The sequence below is a fragment of the Cervus elaphus genome, chromosome 18 (genome assembly GCF_910594005.1).
Source record: "Cervus elaphus chromosome 18, mCerEla1.1, whole genome shotgun sequence".
NCBI classification, from domain to species: domain Eukaryota; kingdom Metazoa; phylum Chordata; class Mammalia; order Artiodactyla; family Cervidae; genus Cervus; species Cervus elaphus.
Genome location: NC_057832.1, coordinates 120734070 through 120751442, shown reverse-complemented (window position 1 = coordinate 120751442; position 17373 = coordinate 120734070). Strand labels below are relative to the sequence as shown.

Here is a 17373-nt window from a genome sequence, read left to right as displayed (position 1 = left end):
AAGTTCATCAAAAAGAAACTTTTCATGCTTGGATTATTGTTGGTTCAAACTCTCAGCAGCTTTGGGGGGGTGTAACCTGAAACCTACTCCTGTACATGGACGGCGGGGAGAGACCCCAGAAAGAGGCAGGTCACTTCAGATCAGCAGGTGGCAGTTTTAATAAGCAAGGGGACTTAGAACTTGGGTGACCCTAAGACCAGCAGGATCTCTACACCCACCCACCAGCATCTTCAGACTTACAGAGAGGCCTTACTGGGTCCAATCATTCAGGCCAGGTGGTCTCAAAATCACCTCACTCTCTCAAGCCTGCATCTTTGAAAAGGCTCCCACTGTGGGAATGGGGGGTGGGGGGCGGGCCGGGCTGGGGGTTCCACTGCAGTGGAACCAGAAGTCACATCCTCGTGATAACTTCCCTCAACAATTATAGCATTGCCCAGCATAAAGCAATCAAGATTAGAGCTTTAGATACAATACTGTATCTAGTTCGTGTCAATAAAAATTTTTTCAATATAAAATTTATTTTCCTTTAAATATTCATGACATTGGAAATGTAATACTCCAGTGAGAAGGTCAGAAAACAGAATGCGAGGCTGCCCTACAGGCCTGAAGATGCTCACCCAGCATCGAGCAGGCACATCTAGGTACCACTCTTCTTATGTTTCAAACAGCAGTGACGAAAAGGATCAGTAATTAGTGCTATGAAGTAAGAAGTTAAAACGAGGGAAAAATTTTAAACAACAAATTGCAGAATAATTTTGGAATATAGTTGAACAACTGCATGTTAAAGTTTAAGTTGTCCATTCTGCAACACTGAGACTTATCAGTAACCTCCCCTTTTACCACAGAAGACTTTAGTATCCTTTAGACAATGAAAAAGAGATGCAAACATCTTGTGTAAATAATAAAGCTGTAGCTCTTCCTTCCATAGAGGTTATACTGGAGTTTGATAAGTCCCTCGTACAATGGTACAGGCATCTCCAATCTCTGGGATCTGATGCCTGAAGGTTTGATGTTGTGCTGTTGTGATAATAATAGAGATACAGTGCACAATAAATGCAATGCACTAGAATCATGCTGAAACCATCACCCACCCCCATACCTGAAAAACTGTCTTCCAAGAAACCGGTCCCTGTTGCCAGAAAGGCTGCTGCAATGGGTATGTAAGTTTTCAAAACCAACATTTTACATGTGCACACCATTTAGTAATACTACTGCAAAATATGTTCATTCAGCACTCAAAAAAAAAAAAATCCACAGTACATTATGAGTATTGAGTAAGAATCACTCTGTCTCCTGGTTTTGAGCTGATCACAGTTACCAGTTTGGTAGAGTTCCTTACTGTCTTTTCTCTTCATGTGTATTTCTATGTAATTAGTATCATAAAGTGTATACCACTTGTATCTTTAAAAAAAAAAAAAAAAAGCAAAAGAGTCTGGTACTTAGTGACTTTCCAAAAAGTATCCGAATAGAGCTGGTGGAAGTCACCAAGCCCCGCCCCATGGATGCAGAGCCCCGCCCCTGTGGACGCAGAGCCCCGCCCCCATGGAGGCAGACCCCCGCCCCTGCAGAACCACCCCAAGTAGGCTGCTCTGTGGGTCTGTGGGCTGCACCCAAATGTCAGGCCTCCCACAAGTATTTAGAACAACCCTAGCTGTTGACTGGTGCTTGCCGGGTGCTTGATGGATATGCTCATGGGGCCCAGCACCAGACCAGCCTGGGGTGGGTGAGACGGTGCCATCCCATGGGCACCTTTTCCTTTCCCCGTCCCAGGTGACCGGCACTCCTAGAGCTCCCGCCTCAGGACCACTGGCTCCTGCCCAGACCAGGGATTGCTGTCGGATTGGTCCCCCTGTGGTCCTTAGCAGCTGTTAGCACATGTCGATGACCACCCCCCCCACCCAGTCAGGAGCAAGGAAGCTACAAGAAGGACCTCTCTTTTCCCAGTTCTGGGGGGTCAGCATTTGAGAAGGAACCTGGAGGCAAATAACACATCTCAGTCTGGCTAAACTCAACCGCTGAGTAGCCACCCCTTAAAAGAGGAAGACAGGAACAAACTGCCAAGTAGAAATGACAGTGACAGTAATCAGTAAATGGATAACACAAAGGGCAGTCCAACAGAAGAGCCTGCCTGGGAGCTTGAGGCTCTTCCTCCCGAGAAGTCGAAGGAGATGAACCCTCCCAGCAGCACAGAAAACGGAAACAAACTCACTTCAAACCTACAACTAAATAAACTGATGTTAGTGTTTGATGTTTTATTATAACTATTGAGTCTCATGTCGTCTGTCCAGGACTTTCCAGTGTCGACTGTCAACCCCTGCTCTCTACGTGCCCCTCATTCTCTTCAAAACATTCACCAATACTCCATCCGAGCCCTGCCTTTCACTGCCGCAACCTTCAAGACAAGCCACCAGAGATTATACAATCTACAAATGGCAGAGGCAAACTACAGTTTAACTGAATTCTTCTTGGAGGAAGAGGACCGGAATTTTTTTTTCCCCCAGCAGATGGATAATCATAATGTCATATTAGGCAGTGGGGGCCATCAAAGACTCTAAAGCATGAAAAGTGGTTATGACTAGAGCTGTGTTCTAGAGAGTGAAGATCTAAACTCATATTTGGGTTCATGGAACTTAGCTGGAATTTGCCACCATACAAATGACTGATGATAACTGTTTATTGAATTAATATGGACAAAGTATTTGTTAGACACCTGCTAGAGGGACAGGGAGATGCCTAACTTATGACTAACGGTTTTCTAGTACCTTCTAAATTGTTGCTGTGTGTTTGAACACTTCCTGCAAAGTTTTATGAGTGTCAATACCCTGCAGTATTGCCAAGAAGCCACTTTACCATTGGAACTGAAGGCATTTTTTTTTTAAAAGAAATTACCAAATGATCTTCTGAATGTCTCTACCACATAGTCACTGATGAGTTAAACTTTCTTATTTTTAATAAAAAAGTCTTATAATACCAGCTATCCCATATTAAAAAGGCATTTCCTAAGGATATTAAATAAATTGAAAAGTGTAACTACCTGAATCATAGTTAATGAGAACAGAGATCAAGATATGACTTGCTGATTCATATGTTTCACCCAGGCCCGAATGGTGTAGAAAATGCTGGTTATCCCTTAATTGAAATAAAAGTATTCAGTCCTAAAGCCTTATCTTATGTAACTCAACAGACCAAGAGTCCCTTTATCCACCAGATGAATCTAATATCGTTACTCCCTCCAACTTCACATACAGCCAAACCACAACAAAGAGATGTTAGTGGGAACCATCTCTTAACAACACACTCATAAACACACATGCTGCTCTCTGCATAGAACAATGTAGAAGCAAAACCAGGTGGAGCAAACACAAGACCAAAGCTCAGCGCACAGATTCCGGCTACACATCCACTCTAAGATCTAAAGTCCTTGCCTTCTTCCCATTAAAAAAAAAAAAATTAGCAATACTCCAAAATATGCTTAAAGCACATTTGATACACAGACGCCTGCACAGCTTCTCTATGGAACCCAGGTAAGGAATTTCCCTGCAAACCAACACAACCCGAGGCAAGGACAGACGTGCAAGGCGGCGAAGAGCACCACTGACCATGGCCAGGTAAGGCTGCGTGGGGCACCTGACCCAGGTGGAACCCAGACCTCTGCGGGGATCCGCTCCTCTGCGCGCAGAAAGGGATGCTCCCCGAGGCATGTCCCTCTGGCTCTGGGCTACTCGAGAGGTTCTGGAGGCTCCTCGGGTCCGGGCCCGCCCTCTTTTCTCCGAACATCAGTCATTTCCTGGAAATCATCCCAGGCACGCACCGGCCCATTCAAGTTAATTAAGCACGTGTCTCTGACACCAACCAGAGAGTGCGCCCTGGCCAAGCCCTGAAGAGGAAGCTCGGGCCCAGGGGGTCACGGGCCCTGCCTCCCCGCCCCTCGCCGACCTCTCCCGCTCCCTGAAAACCCGGTAATCCCGGGAAACGGCGGTTTCTGCCAGCGAGCTGGCCGGCCGAGCCCCGGGCAGCCCGGAGCAGGGGCACCTGCAGAGCCTGGCGTCGGCCCGGGGTCGACTAAACACAGTCCATCCTCCCAACCCGCCCCGCGCCGCGTCCACCGACTGGACTCAAGGACCCCCTCCCCGGCGGAGGAGGGGTCGGCGGCTCGGAATCCGCAAAGCAGCGCGTCCACTCGCCCGCCAACTGCAGCCGCCACCTGCTCGCCAGGTCCCGCGCCAGTCCCGCCGTCGTGGGTCTCTTACCTTGTGGCTCTTCCCCCCCGGGGGACACCTGACGTTGTTGGAGGCTCCCGCTGTCTGATTCATGTCCGGAGGAACTTGGGCGCCGATGCTCTAGAACCTCTCCAAGTTCCGCGGCGCCTGGAGGGTGGCGAGGGGCGCGTCTCCCGCAGGCGAGGTGGGTCCTGGCAGTCCAGCCGTGTCCGGGCGGCGTCCCCAACGCGGCAGGTTTCCGAGGGACCCCTCGCCCAGGGAGGCTGAGCCCTGCGAGTCCCGGAGCCGAAGAAGGAGAAGCAGCTGCTGGGATCCCAGAGGGAGTCGGGCCGGCGCCGGCGGCTCCGAGGGCGCTGTGCCCGGGGCTGCCTTCTCCGGGAAGCAGTCCAGGACTGTCCGGACCTGAGCGCCAGCAGATCCTAAAGGAGCTCCGGGGAGAGGCGAGGAGGTATGTGTGTGGGAGGGGGCGGGGCGGGGGGCAGGCAGGACCGGCCCTGGCCGGAGAGAGGGGCCGCGGAGAGCCGCCGAAGCTCTAGAACACTGCGCCCCCACGAGCCCAGGGAGCTGAGTCGCCGCTGCGAGGCGCGTGGCGCACGGGTCCGCGCGAGGCTCCTGCGCCGACCTTAGCACACCCTTCCCCGCCCTCCTACGCCGGGGCTGGAGCCGCAATCCGTGCGCACCCGCACCTGCCCGGCCGGCGCGGGGGCGACTGAGAAGGGCCACTCGCGGGGCGGCGGGGGGGGGGGGGGGTGCGCGCCCGCTCTCGCCTGCCGCTCCTGCCCCGGGTGCAGTTGCCAAAGCTTCCCGGGGTGGTCGGGAGGTGGCACGCGAGGCTCTGCCAGGCGCCTCTGCCCGAGGAAGGCGAGGAAGCGGAGGGAGCGGAGGGGGAGCTGGGACGGGACCGGGCTCCCTGGCAGAGTCCGCCCCAGCCACAGCTCCGGACACGCGCTGCGCGGGGCGGGGGTCTGCGGTGACCCGCGCGGGCTTGGGGGGAGGGCGGCAGAGTGCATCCACTTCTCAATGCAGTGCAAGTATTTGCAGGTCCCCCAGGCTTTTCTTTGTATTTTCTTGTCTTCTTCTTCTTCTTCTTTTCTTTCTTTTTTTTTTTTTTTTTGACTCCCGGGAAGTCGCGATCTAATTAGGCAGCATTCGAGTAGAGGTGGAAAATCCACCCTTGAGAAATAAAAAAAAATAGATATTTATCAGGAAAGAGCAACTGCTCTATGAAGACTGCATTGCAACATTTTAGAATCCCAAGTCTGAACGGTGGGCCATTAGGATACAGCCATATTATTTATTTAGCTAAATGTGAAGTTTCCTCTATTAGGTGTATCCAGGCGGGGGTGCTTCCAAAGCCCATCTCCACATGGTATCCTTGAGTAAAAAGGAGATTTGTCTCAGGTGTTGGGTGATGTTCACTGCATGCCTATTATGTCACTTCAGTTGTGTTGGACTGTTTGTGACACGATGGACTCCACTTCGCCAGGTTCCTTTGTCCATGGGATTCTCCAGGCGAGAATACTGGAGTGGGTTGTCATTCCCTTCTCCAGGGGATCTTCTCAACCCAGGGACGGATACACAACTTATAGACACTGATGCTCTTTTCTGGAGGTAAAATCCACAAGTGAGTGGTACCCCGAGGCCAACTCGGAATTTCCTGCCCCCACACTGCTTCACTCTCAGCCTCTAGAAATTCACCCAGATTTGCACTGAATGTCCCCTGGTTTTGTGTCTCCAGGGCTTTTTCTCCAGGGATACAGATCTCAGCTGCACCTCCTGGATTCCCTCATCTCTGCAGAGTCCTGGGAAGCCCTGTACCCTGGCACTGCCACTCTCTTCTGGGTCTAAGAAGCATCTTCGCTTTTCAGTGTCTTCAGGTTTCTCTTGTAAGGATGGGTGCAGTGGTTTCTAAGTTCTTTCCATGTTGGGGCTAAAGCCAGAAGTCTCTGAGTATATTTTCTTAGTCTCGGGGTTCTCCTGTTTTCTTTTGGCTTACTAATTCTTGCCTCAGTTTCTCTCTCCTTCTTGGATACTATACTCTGAGCAGCAAGAAAAACCCAGGTGGTAACTTTTACAGTGCTCAGAAATCCCTTTAGTTAAATAACCGAGTTTATTAGGTGACATTAGAAAACCTCTTCTGTTTTTGGCTTAACTTCAGATTGTGATCTGCCCTTTCCATTGGAAGCATAGACATGATGCTTCCAATGGGATCATTGTGAGGCATTTCCAAAGCAGTCTTCTTTAACCCACATCACTTTTTAAAAAAAAATTTTATTGACGTATAGTTAGTTGATTTACAGTGTTCTGTTGATGTGTACTGTGCAGTAAAGTTGTATTCTTTCTGTATTCTGTTCCATTATGGTTTATCACAGGCTATTGAATGTAGCTCCCTGTCTTATTCAGTAGGACCTTGATGTCTGTTCTCTATATATTAGTTTGCATCTGCTGATCTCAAACTCCCAATCCTTCCCTTTCCCTCCTCCCCCCCTCAGCGATCACAGGTCTGTTCTCTGAGTCTGTGAGTCTATTTCTGTTTCATAGGTAGGTTCCTTTGTGTCATGTTTTAGACCCCACATATGAGTCCACATCATTATTTTTTAGTGATTAATACGAAGGCTAGAAAATCCACTGCAGTGTGACCAGCCATACTAATGAATCATACTTGTTGGATAGTAAAATTTGGAGCTTACAGATCTGGCTGTATTCTTCATCATTTTCAGTCCTGAATAAGCAATATGACACAGCAGATCATGCTATGTCAGGCCTGAAGAAGCAAGTAAGGGTGAAACAGGCAGGAATTTCCTAATCTTCCATCACTGCCCACTCCCCGGACTCCCCACGACTGCCTTCCTCTCTGGACACCCGTGTGCTGTGGACTTGCTACTGTGCAGTGTGGTCGCTGTCTTCCAAGTTCACCAAGCGTCTTTTCAGTGGCCCTCAAGTTGGAGCAAACGCAGGAGAGGAGTTCTCCAGGGTGAAATCCTGACCGTCGGTCCATACTTAGCAATGTCCTTCCTGCCAGGAGTCAGTCAGTACCCAGAACGACTCAAACATGACGTAGGTTTTACCAAGTTAAACACAGCCTCACATTATTGGATGCATTTGGCTGTTGTTTCCTTGCTTAACAGTTTCATGTTTTGCTTCTTGTATAACTTTAATTGGGAATTCAGAAACAAATGAGTGCTGATATTCAATATCTGAAAGGAAGAGCGACTATCTGAGGCGCACACTTGCTCAAGTGGAGAAGCTGTGAAGTCACTATCAGGCCACCAATCCTGGGAATTTTTGTATCAAATTTTAGTGGCCCTTCTGTGTTTCCGATGGTATGATTTCAAGTTTATCAATTTCTATTTTTTAGTTGCCTACTCTTCACACCATGCTAAGCAAAATATAGAATAACAACAAAATGAAGTTACATTTTGTCCATTATATTTGGTGAAAATTTCTATCTATAGTCAGAAAAGTGAGATAACTTTAGTTTATCCACCTGTGATGCAAACTGGCATCCAGCCTTTACTGCAGAAGGTGGCAGAAGTTAGAACCAGGGACATTTTGAACATGTGGCTACATGCTGACTGTCTCGCCTCTAGCTCTGGATCTGGGAGAAGAGTGAATTAAGTTTTCCTGAAAGTCATTCCTTCTCATCGGTCTAGAAGGACTGAGAAAAATACACTCTGTGAAGGGGAAGTTTTCCTATGATGCCACCTACCACTTCCATGATCAGTTTCTCATCAACATTCACTAATATTTCCTGAACACCTCTTGAACTTTCTATGGGCACTCCATGGAGCTGAGGTTTCTGCAGAACACGGCACCGGGCACATGTTGGTCACTCTGGCATCGAGGGTATTCTGGAATGCTCCTAAATTCTGGAATGCCCTGAGAAAATTTCCAGCCGCTCTCCACACGGAGTGTGAAAGCCCTGTCCTCCTAGGGGCCTTAAGGGATCTTCATCGATCTGCAGGTCCATCATCTCTTCCTTTGGAAGTCGGTCCAGAAGAATCTGTCGTGTTGATTGCTTTGGTACTTTCAGCCCTGATTAAAGCCAGTTGATTTAAAGCCCCAGGCTGCCAAGTAGTCCAGGTTTGCGGTTTGCAAACAATGACCGCCAATTAGAAGGCTGTTCTAAACACTGTTCTACAGAATCTTTTCTTCCTCAGTGAGAGACTCCTGTCCTAATGCCTGCTCCCCATGATGCCTGTTACCCACCCCACCTCGGCCCCCTTGATTCCTGGGTCTTCTTGCAGTGCTAGCTCCACTCTTATTCAAAACTTTGCTGTCTTGCACCTGGTTTCCTGGGACAGAGGAGCTTGGTGTGCTGCAGGTCATGGAGCTGCAGAGTCTGACTTAGCGACTGAACAACAACCTTATTTCCTTAAGTCTATTCGGTCTTCCCAAGTGACTGCCTGATTATGTAACCTTTAAATACTCTCTTCAATTTATTTTGTAAAGAAAGTAAAAAAGGGCTATTAAAAGCTCATAATGGGCAGTGAAAAAAATTAAAGTGTTAGTCACTCTGACTCTTTGCGACCCCATGGACTGTAGCCCACCAGGCTCCTCTGTCCGTGGGATTCTCCAGGCAAGAATACTGGAGTGGGTTGTCCTTCCCTTCTCCAGGGGATCTTCCCCCACCCAGGAATCGAACCTGAGTATCCTGCATCTCCTTCATTGCACGCAGATTGTTTACCGCCTGAGCCATCGGGGAAGCCCAGGAGTAGGGGAAGCCCACAGTGTTTTCACTCCGTTGAGGCTTCCACTATAGCAAATCCTGACGATGCTGTGTCTTTGGAAGGTCTTTCTCAGTGGCCTTGATGCTGGAGGGAGGGATCCACAGTGGGACTGGCGGATGGCCCCATCCCTTGAGCGGTGGCAAAGGCTCTGTCGGTGCTCTGTCCACACCCACGTGGCCATTTCTGTCCCTCCCAGTCCAACTTCCACTGACAGGGCCTGTGTCGACGGTCCGAGGGCTTTCTGTGCAGTCTGATTGGTGCATGGCAGGCTGCATGTGCCGTGGATTTCGTATTGTTGCTAGTCATCCTCACCAGTGCAACAGTGGGGCTTGGAACACGAATTCCCCAGCCTTCAACCTGGGATCAGATAACTCTGTCTCTCACGGCCCCCAGTGCCCATGTGGAAAGTTGATTAACAAGGTCCCTCCTGCCCTCATAGCTCAGTTGGTAAAATATCCACCTGCAATGCAGGAGACCCCAGTTCGATTCCTGGGTCGGGAAGATCCCCTGGAGAAGGGAAAGGCTACCCACTCCAGTATTCTTGGACTTCCCTGATGGCTCAGCTGGTAAAGAATCCACCTGCAATGTGGGAGACCTAGGTTTGATCCCTGGGTTGGGAAGATCCCCTGGAGAAGGCAAAGGCTACCCAGTCCAGTATTCTGGCCTGGAGAATTCCATGGAATGTATTATAGTCCATGGGGTTGCAAAGAGTCAGACATGACTGAGCGACTTTCACTTTCTGTGTTGCATGTGGTAGCTTTGAGAAAACTGGCTGACTCCAGCTACAGGGAGAGACGCAGCTGTTGTGCTCTGGAAATCATCATGGAATTTGGGCAACAGCAAGCCTCCCTCTTCCCAGCTGGGAACAGAGTGTGTTGGGGATGGTAACATCTCTTGGAAGATCAGGGAACCTCACTGATGGCCAACTGTCATTCAAAGATGCCCTGAAAAACATCTTTGGACCCGAAAAGCACCAAACTTCCCACCCTCACTCTTGCATTGTGATCGGGCTTGCATTGTGGTCTATAGCTTCCAGACCACCCTCTATTTTCCTTCACAGGGGTCTTTTCCCTCATCAAATTGTTCATGTTTAATAGTAACGTGAAGTTTGTTTCTTGAGGAGTGGAACCAATGCACCTCCATTCCCCACTCTCCTGGTGTGTTTCTGGAATCATCTTCCAACTTACCTACTTGTGCTCAATCAGCCTTGATTTAGAGTCTACTTCTAGGGGGTCCCAAGCTAAGACATGGGCCTCCCAGGTGGCTCAGAGGTAATTAATCTGCCTACCAGGAGGTGCAGAAGATATTTGATCCCTGGATCGAGAAGATCCCCTGGAGGAGGAAATGACAACCCACTCCAGTATTCTTGCCTGAAACAGCCCATGGACAGAGGAGCCTGGTGGGCTACAGTCCATGAAATCACAAAAGAGTCAGACACGACTGAGCAACTGAGCACCAACTAAGACACGTTAGGAAGTACCGCCTAACAGCCCTAGCCTTCGTTTAGTTTTTATCATCGTATAAAACCACAGGATAGTTAGAGCTAGAAGAATTCTCAGAGGGGACATAGCCCAGCACACCCACGCCTCGTAGGAGGGAGAAAAATCAGCTCACCTCTCGGGAAAGGCAGAGAGGCAGGAGTAGAAGATGACTTCAGATAGTGATTGTGAACTTGAGTGTCATAGACTGATGCTCCGTGTTAGGAGAGGAACCACTGAGCCTGAACAATGCAAAATAAGTTGCGTTGGCAGCTCTCTCCCACCAGCACAGATACTGACAGAGTAAGCTGGAAGTCCCAGGGTGCAGAGCTGCTGCTGCTGCTGCTAAGTCACTTCAGTCGTGTCTGACTCTGTGCGGCCCCATAGACGGCAGTCCACCAGGCTCCCCCGTCCCTGGGATTCTCCAGGCAAGAACACTGGAGTGGGTTGCCATTTCCTTCTCCAAATCATGAAAGTGAAAAGTGAAAGTGAAGTTGCTCAGTCGTGTCCTACTCTTAGTGACCCCATGGACTGCAGCCTACCAGGCTCCTCCGTCCATTTTTCCAGGCAAGAGTACTGGAGTGGGGTGCCATTGCCTTCTCCAAGGGCACAGAGCTAGGGATCTGTAAATCCCATGCAATGTGAGCAACGTCTGGAGTCTGGATAAAGAGAGTAGTTTACTCAGAGCTGTACTTGAGGTGTATGTAGAGGCTGGCATGAACAGCACTTGAAGTAATCGGTATGTATTTCTTAGCCACCATATGCCACCTGTTCATCTGTTACCCAATAAGCTTATGTGAATGGTTTTGACGTTTGCAGAGGTTGCATCGTATTAAGAAAACTATGATCTCTTCCATTTCTTTGGCCCCAATAAATCACATGGTTGGTCACGCTCTGTCATGTCTGACTCTTCACGGCCCCACGGACTGTAGCCCACCAGGTTCCTTGTCTATAGCATCCTCCCGGCAAAAATGCTAGAGTGGGTTGCCATTCCCTTCTCCAGGGGATCTTCCCAACCCAGGGATCGAACCGGGGTCTCCTGCATTGCAGGTGGATTCTTTAGCATCTAAGCCACTAGGGAAGCCCCAATAAACCATGCAACTGTGACTGAGTGAATCCTTTCCCGCTGCTTTTTTCCTTGACAAATGAAATCCCAAATCATCGTTCATTTATATCAGTCTGATTATCTGGTGCTCCTGAAGATGTACAGGTACCTTTTGAACTGATTGTGTAAAGTCACTCAAGGTACCAAATTATTATCTCTGAAACTTTACAAGATGTTTGTATCACCAGGTCCATTCTCTGGGTCTTATTATTTTAATTAGACATTGTAATCACGCCAGGTTCACTCAGCAGAGTGACAGAGCACGTTGGCACCTTGTTTTCCTTTACAAAGGGCTTTTCATCGTCTGCTGGCCCTCTGTGCCCCAAACCAGGTCTGCCAACTTTCATTTTCTTCTCTTGGCGCCTGGACATGTGGGATCTTAGTTCCCTGACCAGGGGTTGAACCCACACCCCCTGCACTGGGAGCATAGAGTCTTCACCTCTGGACCGCCGGCGAAGGCCCTCATGCTCTTTCTGTCAGCCCCCCACACCTTCCTGTCCCAAGTCTGCATCTCGTCCCACATCTGGACCAGCTGTGTCCATCCCTTCTGGCCAGCACTCTGCCTCCTCTTCTTTAAAACCCTGACACACGCCCTGTTTCTGCACACTTGGAGCAGCCTCCCTAATGTATTGACTCCAGTACATTATTTCCCCAGGAGTTTTTTGTGAAAACTGTGGTATTGATGGTGTGTGTGTATATATAAATATACATATAGATAGGTAGAAATATGTGTATGATTTACTATAGTCTTAAAATTAAAGAACCTGCATCTCTTAAAGTCATTGTCACTATCCCTACCAGAGAAGCTGAAATATTTCAGTGCAGAGACATAGAAATTGCTCTCCATGATATATACTTTTTAGGGAAATTAAATGAATTGTTCCATTTTGCAAAAAAAAAAAAAAAAAAACAGTCATTGAGAATCTCTCTTTTGATATTGGTGGATCTGGCTGGACTTATAGTTCGGTTAGTGATTTTTTCATTATAGGCAAAGGCTTTGTTAGATGGAATGTTACTAATTTGGCAGAAATCTGAGCTGCTTTACTTTTGTATCTTCTGTGATGAAGAGGTTGACTAAGCAAATCAATAGTGCAAGTGAAACTGAACTCCTTAAGAGATAGAACAAATGTTTCAGCCAATGTAGCACATCAGTCACCTTTCTTATCCTGGTGAAATACACATGACATGGAATTTACCATCTTAACCATTTTAAGACTACAGTTCAGCTTATAGGCATTAATATACAATATTTGTTTTTCTCCTTCTGATTTACTTCACTTTGCATGACACACTCTAGGACCACCCATGCCTCTGCAAATGACCTTGTTTCATTGCTTTTAGTAGCTGAGTAATATTCCATTGTATAGATGTACCACATCCTCTTTATCCATCCAACTATCACTGACATTTAGGTTGCTTCCATGTCCTGGCAGAAAGCTCAGCTCAGTGCTCTGTAATGACCTACAGCGGTGGGGTGGGGTGGGGTGGAGTGGAGAGGGAGGGAAGGAGTATATGTAAGCATATAGCTGATTCACTTCATTGTACAGCAGAAACTAACACAGTATTATAAGGCAATTATATTCCAATTAAAAAATGAAACCAGAAAAGAGATACATATATAATTCAGTGCCCTTAAGTGCATTCATTGATGCTTTTGAACTGTGGCCCTGGAGAGAAGACTCTTGAGAGTCCCTTGGACAGCAAGAAGATCCAACCAGTCCATCCTAAAGAAAATCAGTTCTGAATATTCATTGGGAGAACTGATGCTGAAGCTGAAACTGCAATACTTTGGCCACCTGATGCGAAGAGTTGACTCATTTGAAAAGATCCTGATGCTGGGAAAGATTGAAGGCGGGAGGAGAAGGGGACAGTAGAAGATGAGATGGTTGGATGGCATCACTGACTAGATGGACATGAGTTTGAGTAAGCTCCGGGAGTTGGTGATGGACAGGGAGGCCTGGCGTGCTGCAGTCCATGTGGTCACAAAGAGTTGGACACGACTGAGCGACTGAATGAACTGAAGTGTGTTCACAGTGTTGTGCAAACATGGCTACCATCTAGTTCCAGAACTTTTTCTTCACACCTCATGGAAACCCCATCCTGGTTGTAAAGACCCTCTCTGGGAAACCCAAGCGTGTTCACTGCAGCATTGTTTGTGATGGCGTGGAGCTGTGATCTTTACTTAGGAGAGTAAATCAGGAAAACCTGTGGACTCACTGGGTAAACCAATGCTTTGCTCGATTGTCAGACAAATTCCTTCTTCTGCAGAGATTGTAGACATCACTTGTCCACATTCCTTCTTAATGGCTGGTGCTGGATGAGAACCTGAAGTTTTGCTATGGTTACAGATTATTGCCAAAAGAGTAGTTTAGCCCAGCCAAGGTTTTTGTTTTGATTTCCGCAAAGTCTCCTGTGGGCAGCACCATGACTCAGAGATTCAGCTGTTTTCACTGTGCTGCTCTGCTTCTCCGCGTTGGGCTTGCAGGCCCTGCAGCTGGGTGCCTGCTTCCTTGGAGAGGGGCGGTCTGTCTCTGCTCAGAGGCCACGAGCCAGAGTTAGGCCTGCAGTGCCAACCATCTGCACACCTGCAGATTTGGGAATTGTCTTCTTTTGTGCACTCAGAAAGGAAACAAAGCTGATGGGGGCGGGGGTGAGCAAAGGCTCCCACAACAGAAATCTTGAATCCAGGTTCTTCCTCCATAATAAGGCCACGTTTGGGTTACGTATCATCACATATGCTCACTGTCATATTCGTGGTGCAGGCTTTCGGAGCCATCCATGCAGGAAACTGGGGGGCGGGGGTGCTGTGGGTACCGGGCAGGTCAAGATCACAGGCGGGAGGAACATGTGCCCTTTGTCTTGAGGACTCAGGAGGATTTCAAGAGATAAGAAAAACAGTTCAGGTGATTCCCAGGTGGCTCAGATGATAAAGAACCTGCCTGCAGTGCAGGAGACACAGGTTCCATCCCTGGGTCAGAAGATTCCCTGGAGAAGGGAATGGCAACCCATTTCAGTACTCTTGCCTGGAGAATCCCATGACAGAGGAGCCTGGCAGACTACAATCCGTGGGGTCACAAAGAGTCAGACATGACTGAGCAGCTAACACTTTCAGTCCTCTGCTTCTTTCACTTCAGGTTATTCCAAGCCATGGGCATCACTGAAGGGAAGGTGGGAGGGGAGGAATTCTCACAGCTTGGTAAACCCGGCAGGTCTGTCTAATCCTTGCAAAATGGTTCTGTAGCAAAAAGGCTGATTGGATCTTTGAATGCTTGACTACAGAGCTTGGACTAGATCTCACACTTGATAGGTTTGCTAGCCACTCATTCTGAGCAGAAAGGAGGAATGCGCTATTTGAATTCTCTAGAACCAATTTCACTCTCCATTTGTACTTGCAGATTCAGCTTCAATCCTGTTTTCTTACGTCTTAAAGTTCAACAGCAAGCACTCAGGAGGTAGGGGCTGTGCATTTGTGCCTGGGGTTTTCTAAGACTAACCACCCAGTGAATTTCCTCCATACGCTGTTTAGGAATGTTCTTATCTGTGGAGGACCTGGGAAAACCAGAGACACAGTCAGGGCCTCAGTGAGCCGTGGTGGAGCTGCGGATGCTGGAATTATTAATGGGATGGGGCTTGGCAATGCCTGTCATCTTGAGTTGCCCAGGATGGTCTCTATGTGGCTTGGAGGACTTGTAGCCCTTCCTTTGGTGTGTACAGTTACACTGTCCACGACAATATGTTAAAAAAAAAAAGTTGAGAATTCACTGAATACAACATTTTTGAAAGAACTTCACCTTTCACAATAAAATGCATGTTCTTTTTTAATTTTTTGAAGTATTGTTGATTTGCAATGTTAATTTCTGCTGTGGAGCAGAGTGACTCAGTTATATGCATACACATTCCTTTTCATATTCTTTTCCATGATGCTTTATGTGTTCAGTGTGTGTGCTCAGTCACATCCAACTCTGCGAATCCGTGGACTATAGTCTGCCAGTCTCCTCTTGTCCATGCAATTTTTCAGGCAAGAATACTGGAGTGAGTTGTCATTTCCTACTCCAGCAGATCTTCCGGACTCAGGGATCGAAGTCTGAGTCTCTTGCATCTCCTGCGTTGGCAAGCAGATTCTTTACCACTAGGCTTCACCTGGGAAGCCCCATTTCTAAAAATTTTTTTTTTTTAATTTTTTTGAAGTATAGTTGATTCGCAATGTTGTGTTAATCTCTGTGTACAGCAAAGTGACTATTATCCACATATACATCCTTTTTCACATTCTTTTCCATAATGGTTCATCACAGGATCCTGAGTATTGTTCCTTGTGCTCTGCAATAGGAGCTTGCTGTTTCCAGAACTCATGCTTTTGAAAGGCAAGTAAATGAATAGAATACCAGCCCATCATTGCTGAATTATCCTGTGTTTACTTGGGGTGGGAGCTGTAAGGGGCTCAATGAGAACACTTTACTTGATGAGAGCCCCGAACGTTTTTGCCCTCTCCCATGGCGTTGTTAGTGACCTAATAGGGCCATCACTAGGTTCTCAAAGAGCAGGCAACTGTTTATCATTGCCCCCCTGGCTAGTTCTAAGGAAAACAGTAAAATAACGAGCATTTAGGTGACGTCCAAGCTCCTTTTTCTCTGTGAAATGTTTACGTTCTTCATGATTCTGTGTATAAACAGTCAAGGTACTAAACCAGAGGGCCAGGATACGCACCATCCTGAGGACGGACACCTGTAAGAGGAGGCGGCGAGCGAGGGGAGAAGATGGGATGCAGGTGTGTCTGTACAATAGCCTCTCCTTAAAGAACCGAAGCAGATATGGCAAAACGTTAATGTTGGATTAATAGCCCGTAAGATGCCTATTAGCACCCAAACACTTCCTTTTGTTTGGAATAATTTATAATTAAGTAGAGAGTTGTAAAATAAAGCCGCGGTGAAATCACAGTCTCAGAGACCATTATGAGGAGTTTTGATTCATTTAAACACAGTTGAATGAACAAGGTAATAATATGGATTCAGGTATAGTATGTAGTCTTTGTTGAGAAAGTATATTTTTAAGCTATCACACAGGAAAATGTAAGCTCAAGCAACATTCTGTTCGCAACGGTATTACTCAAAAGTCTTTCCACTCACTCCCAAGGAGGGTTGTTCTTAAGTGTAGGGACAGTTCAAAATTCATGTTTTGTTCTTTTAACTAACTTGGTTGCTGGGGATAATCACATTCCAGCTTCAGATGGACCAGCGGGGTGGGACCCTTGGACAAGAACTAGGATCGCCTAGTCAACTCACTGAGAGGAGACTGAGTCTAGCCCTGCCGTATCTACATGTCTAGTGATTACTTCAGGTCTTTGGGGAGCGTGAAAAATGGTACAGAAATCTAAAGATCGGTGCACTCAATTTGGTCCCCCTTTCCTGGCTTCACCAGCTGCTTATTGCTTTTCTCCACTATTGATACGTACAACAAGGCAAAATCTTCTACGGTCAGTTCTTATCATTGCAGTGGTGTGTTCTATAAATTCTCATCAACACTGAATTAGCAAACATTCAACCACCGCTCCTGGAAGAAACCCAGCTTTGGTTTCCTGCGAGCCTCTGGTCACCACCTTTTCATTAACCAATCAACACAGGCCTTCTTTTATGTGTCTCCATTTAAGGACAGTGTATTGGATACATACGATTGATTTATCAACACCGAACACAAGGCCCAAGCAGCAGAAGTCATGCTCATCTCACACAGGGGGTAACTCCGTGAGGTCCTCATATTTAGGGCCATGAGGTGACACTTCTGCAGTGCCCTTAAGGACCCTTTTTTCATCAGCAAAATCATGAAGGAAAACCCCACAAAATATG

At 47.5% G+C, this 17373-nt stretch overlaps 1 protein-coding gene across 1 annotated transcript in view; it reads right to left on the bottom strand.

Moving 5' to 3' along the window:
- Positions 1 to 4629, bottom strand: part of DPP6 (dipeptidyl peptidase like 6) — a 1045929-nt gene extending 1041300 nt beyond the window's left edge. The window contains exon 1 of the mRNA XM_043872438.1: positions 4251 to 4629. Coding sequence (XP_043728373.1) covers positions 4251 to 4313 — 63 coding nt within the window. The 5' untranslated portion in view covers positions 4314 to 4629. The remainder of the gene's footprint in view (positions 1 to 4250) is intronic.
- Positions 4630 to 17373: the final 12744 nt, after the last annotated feature.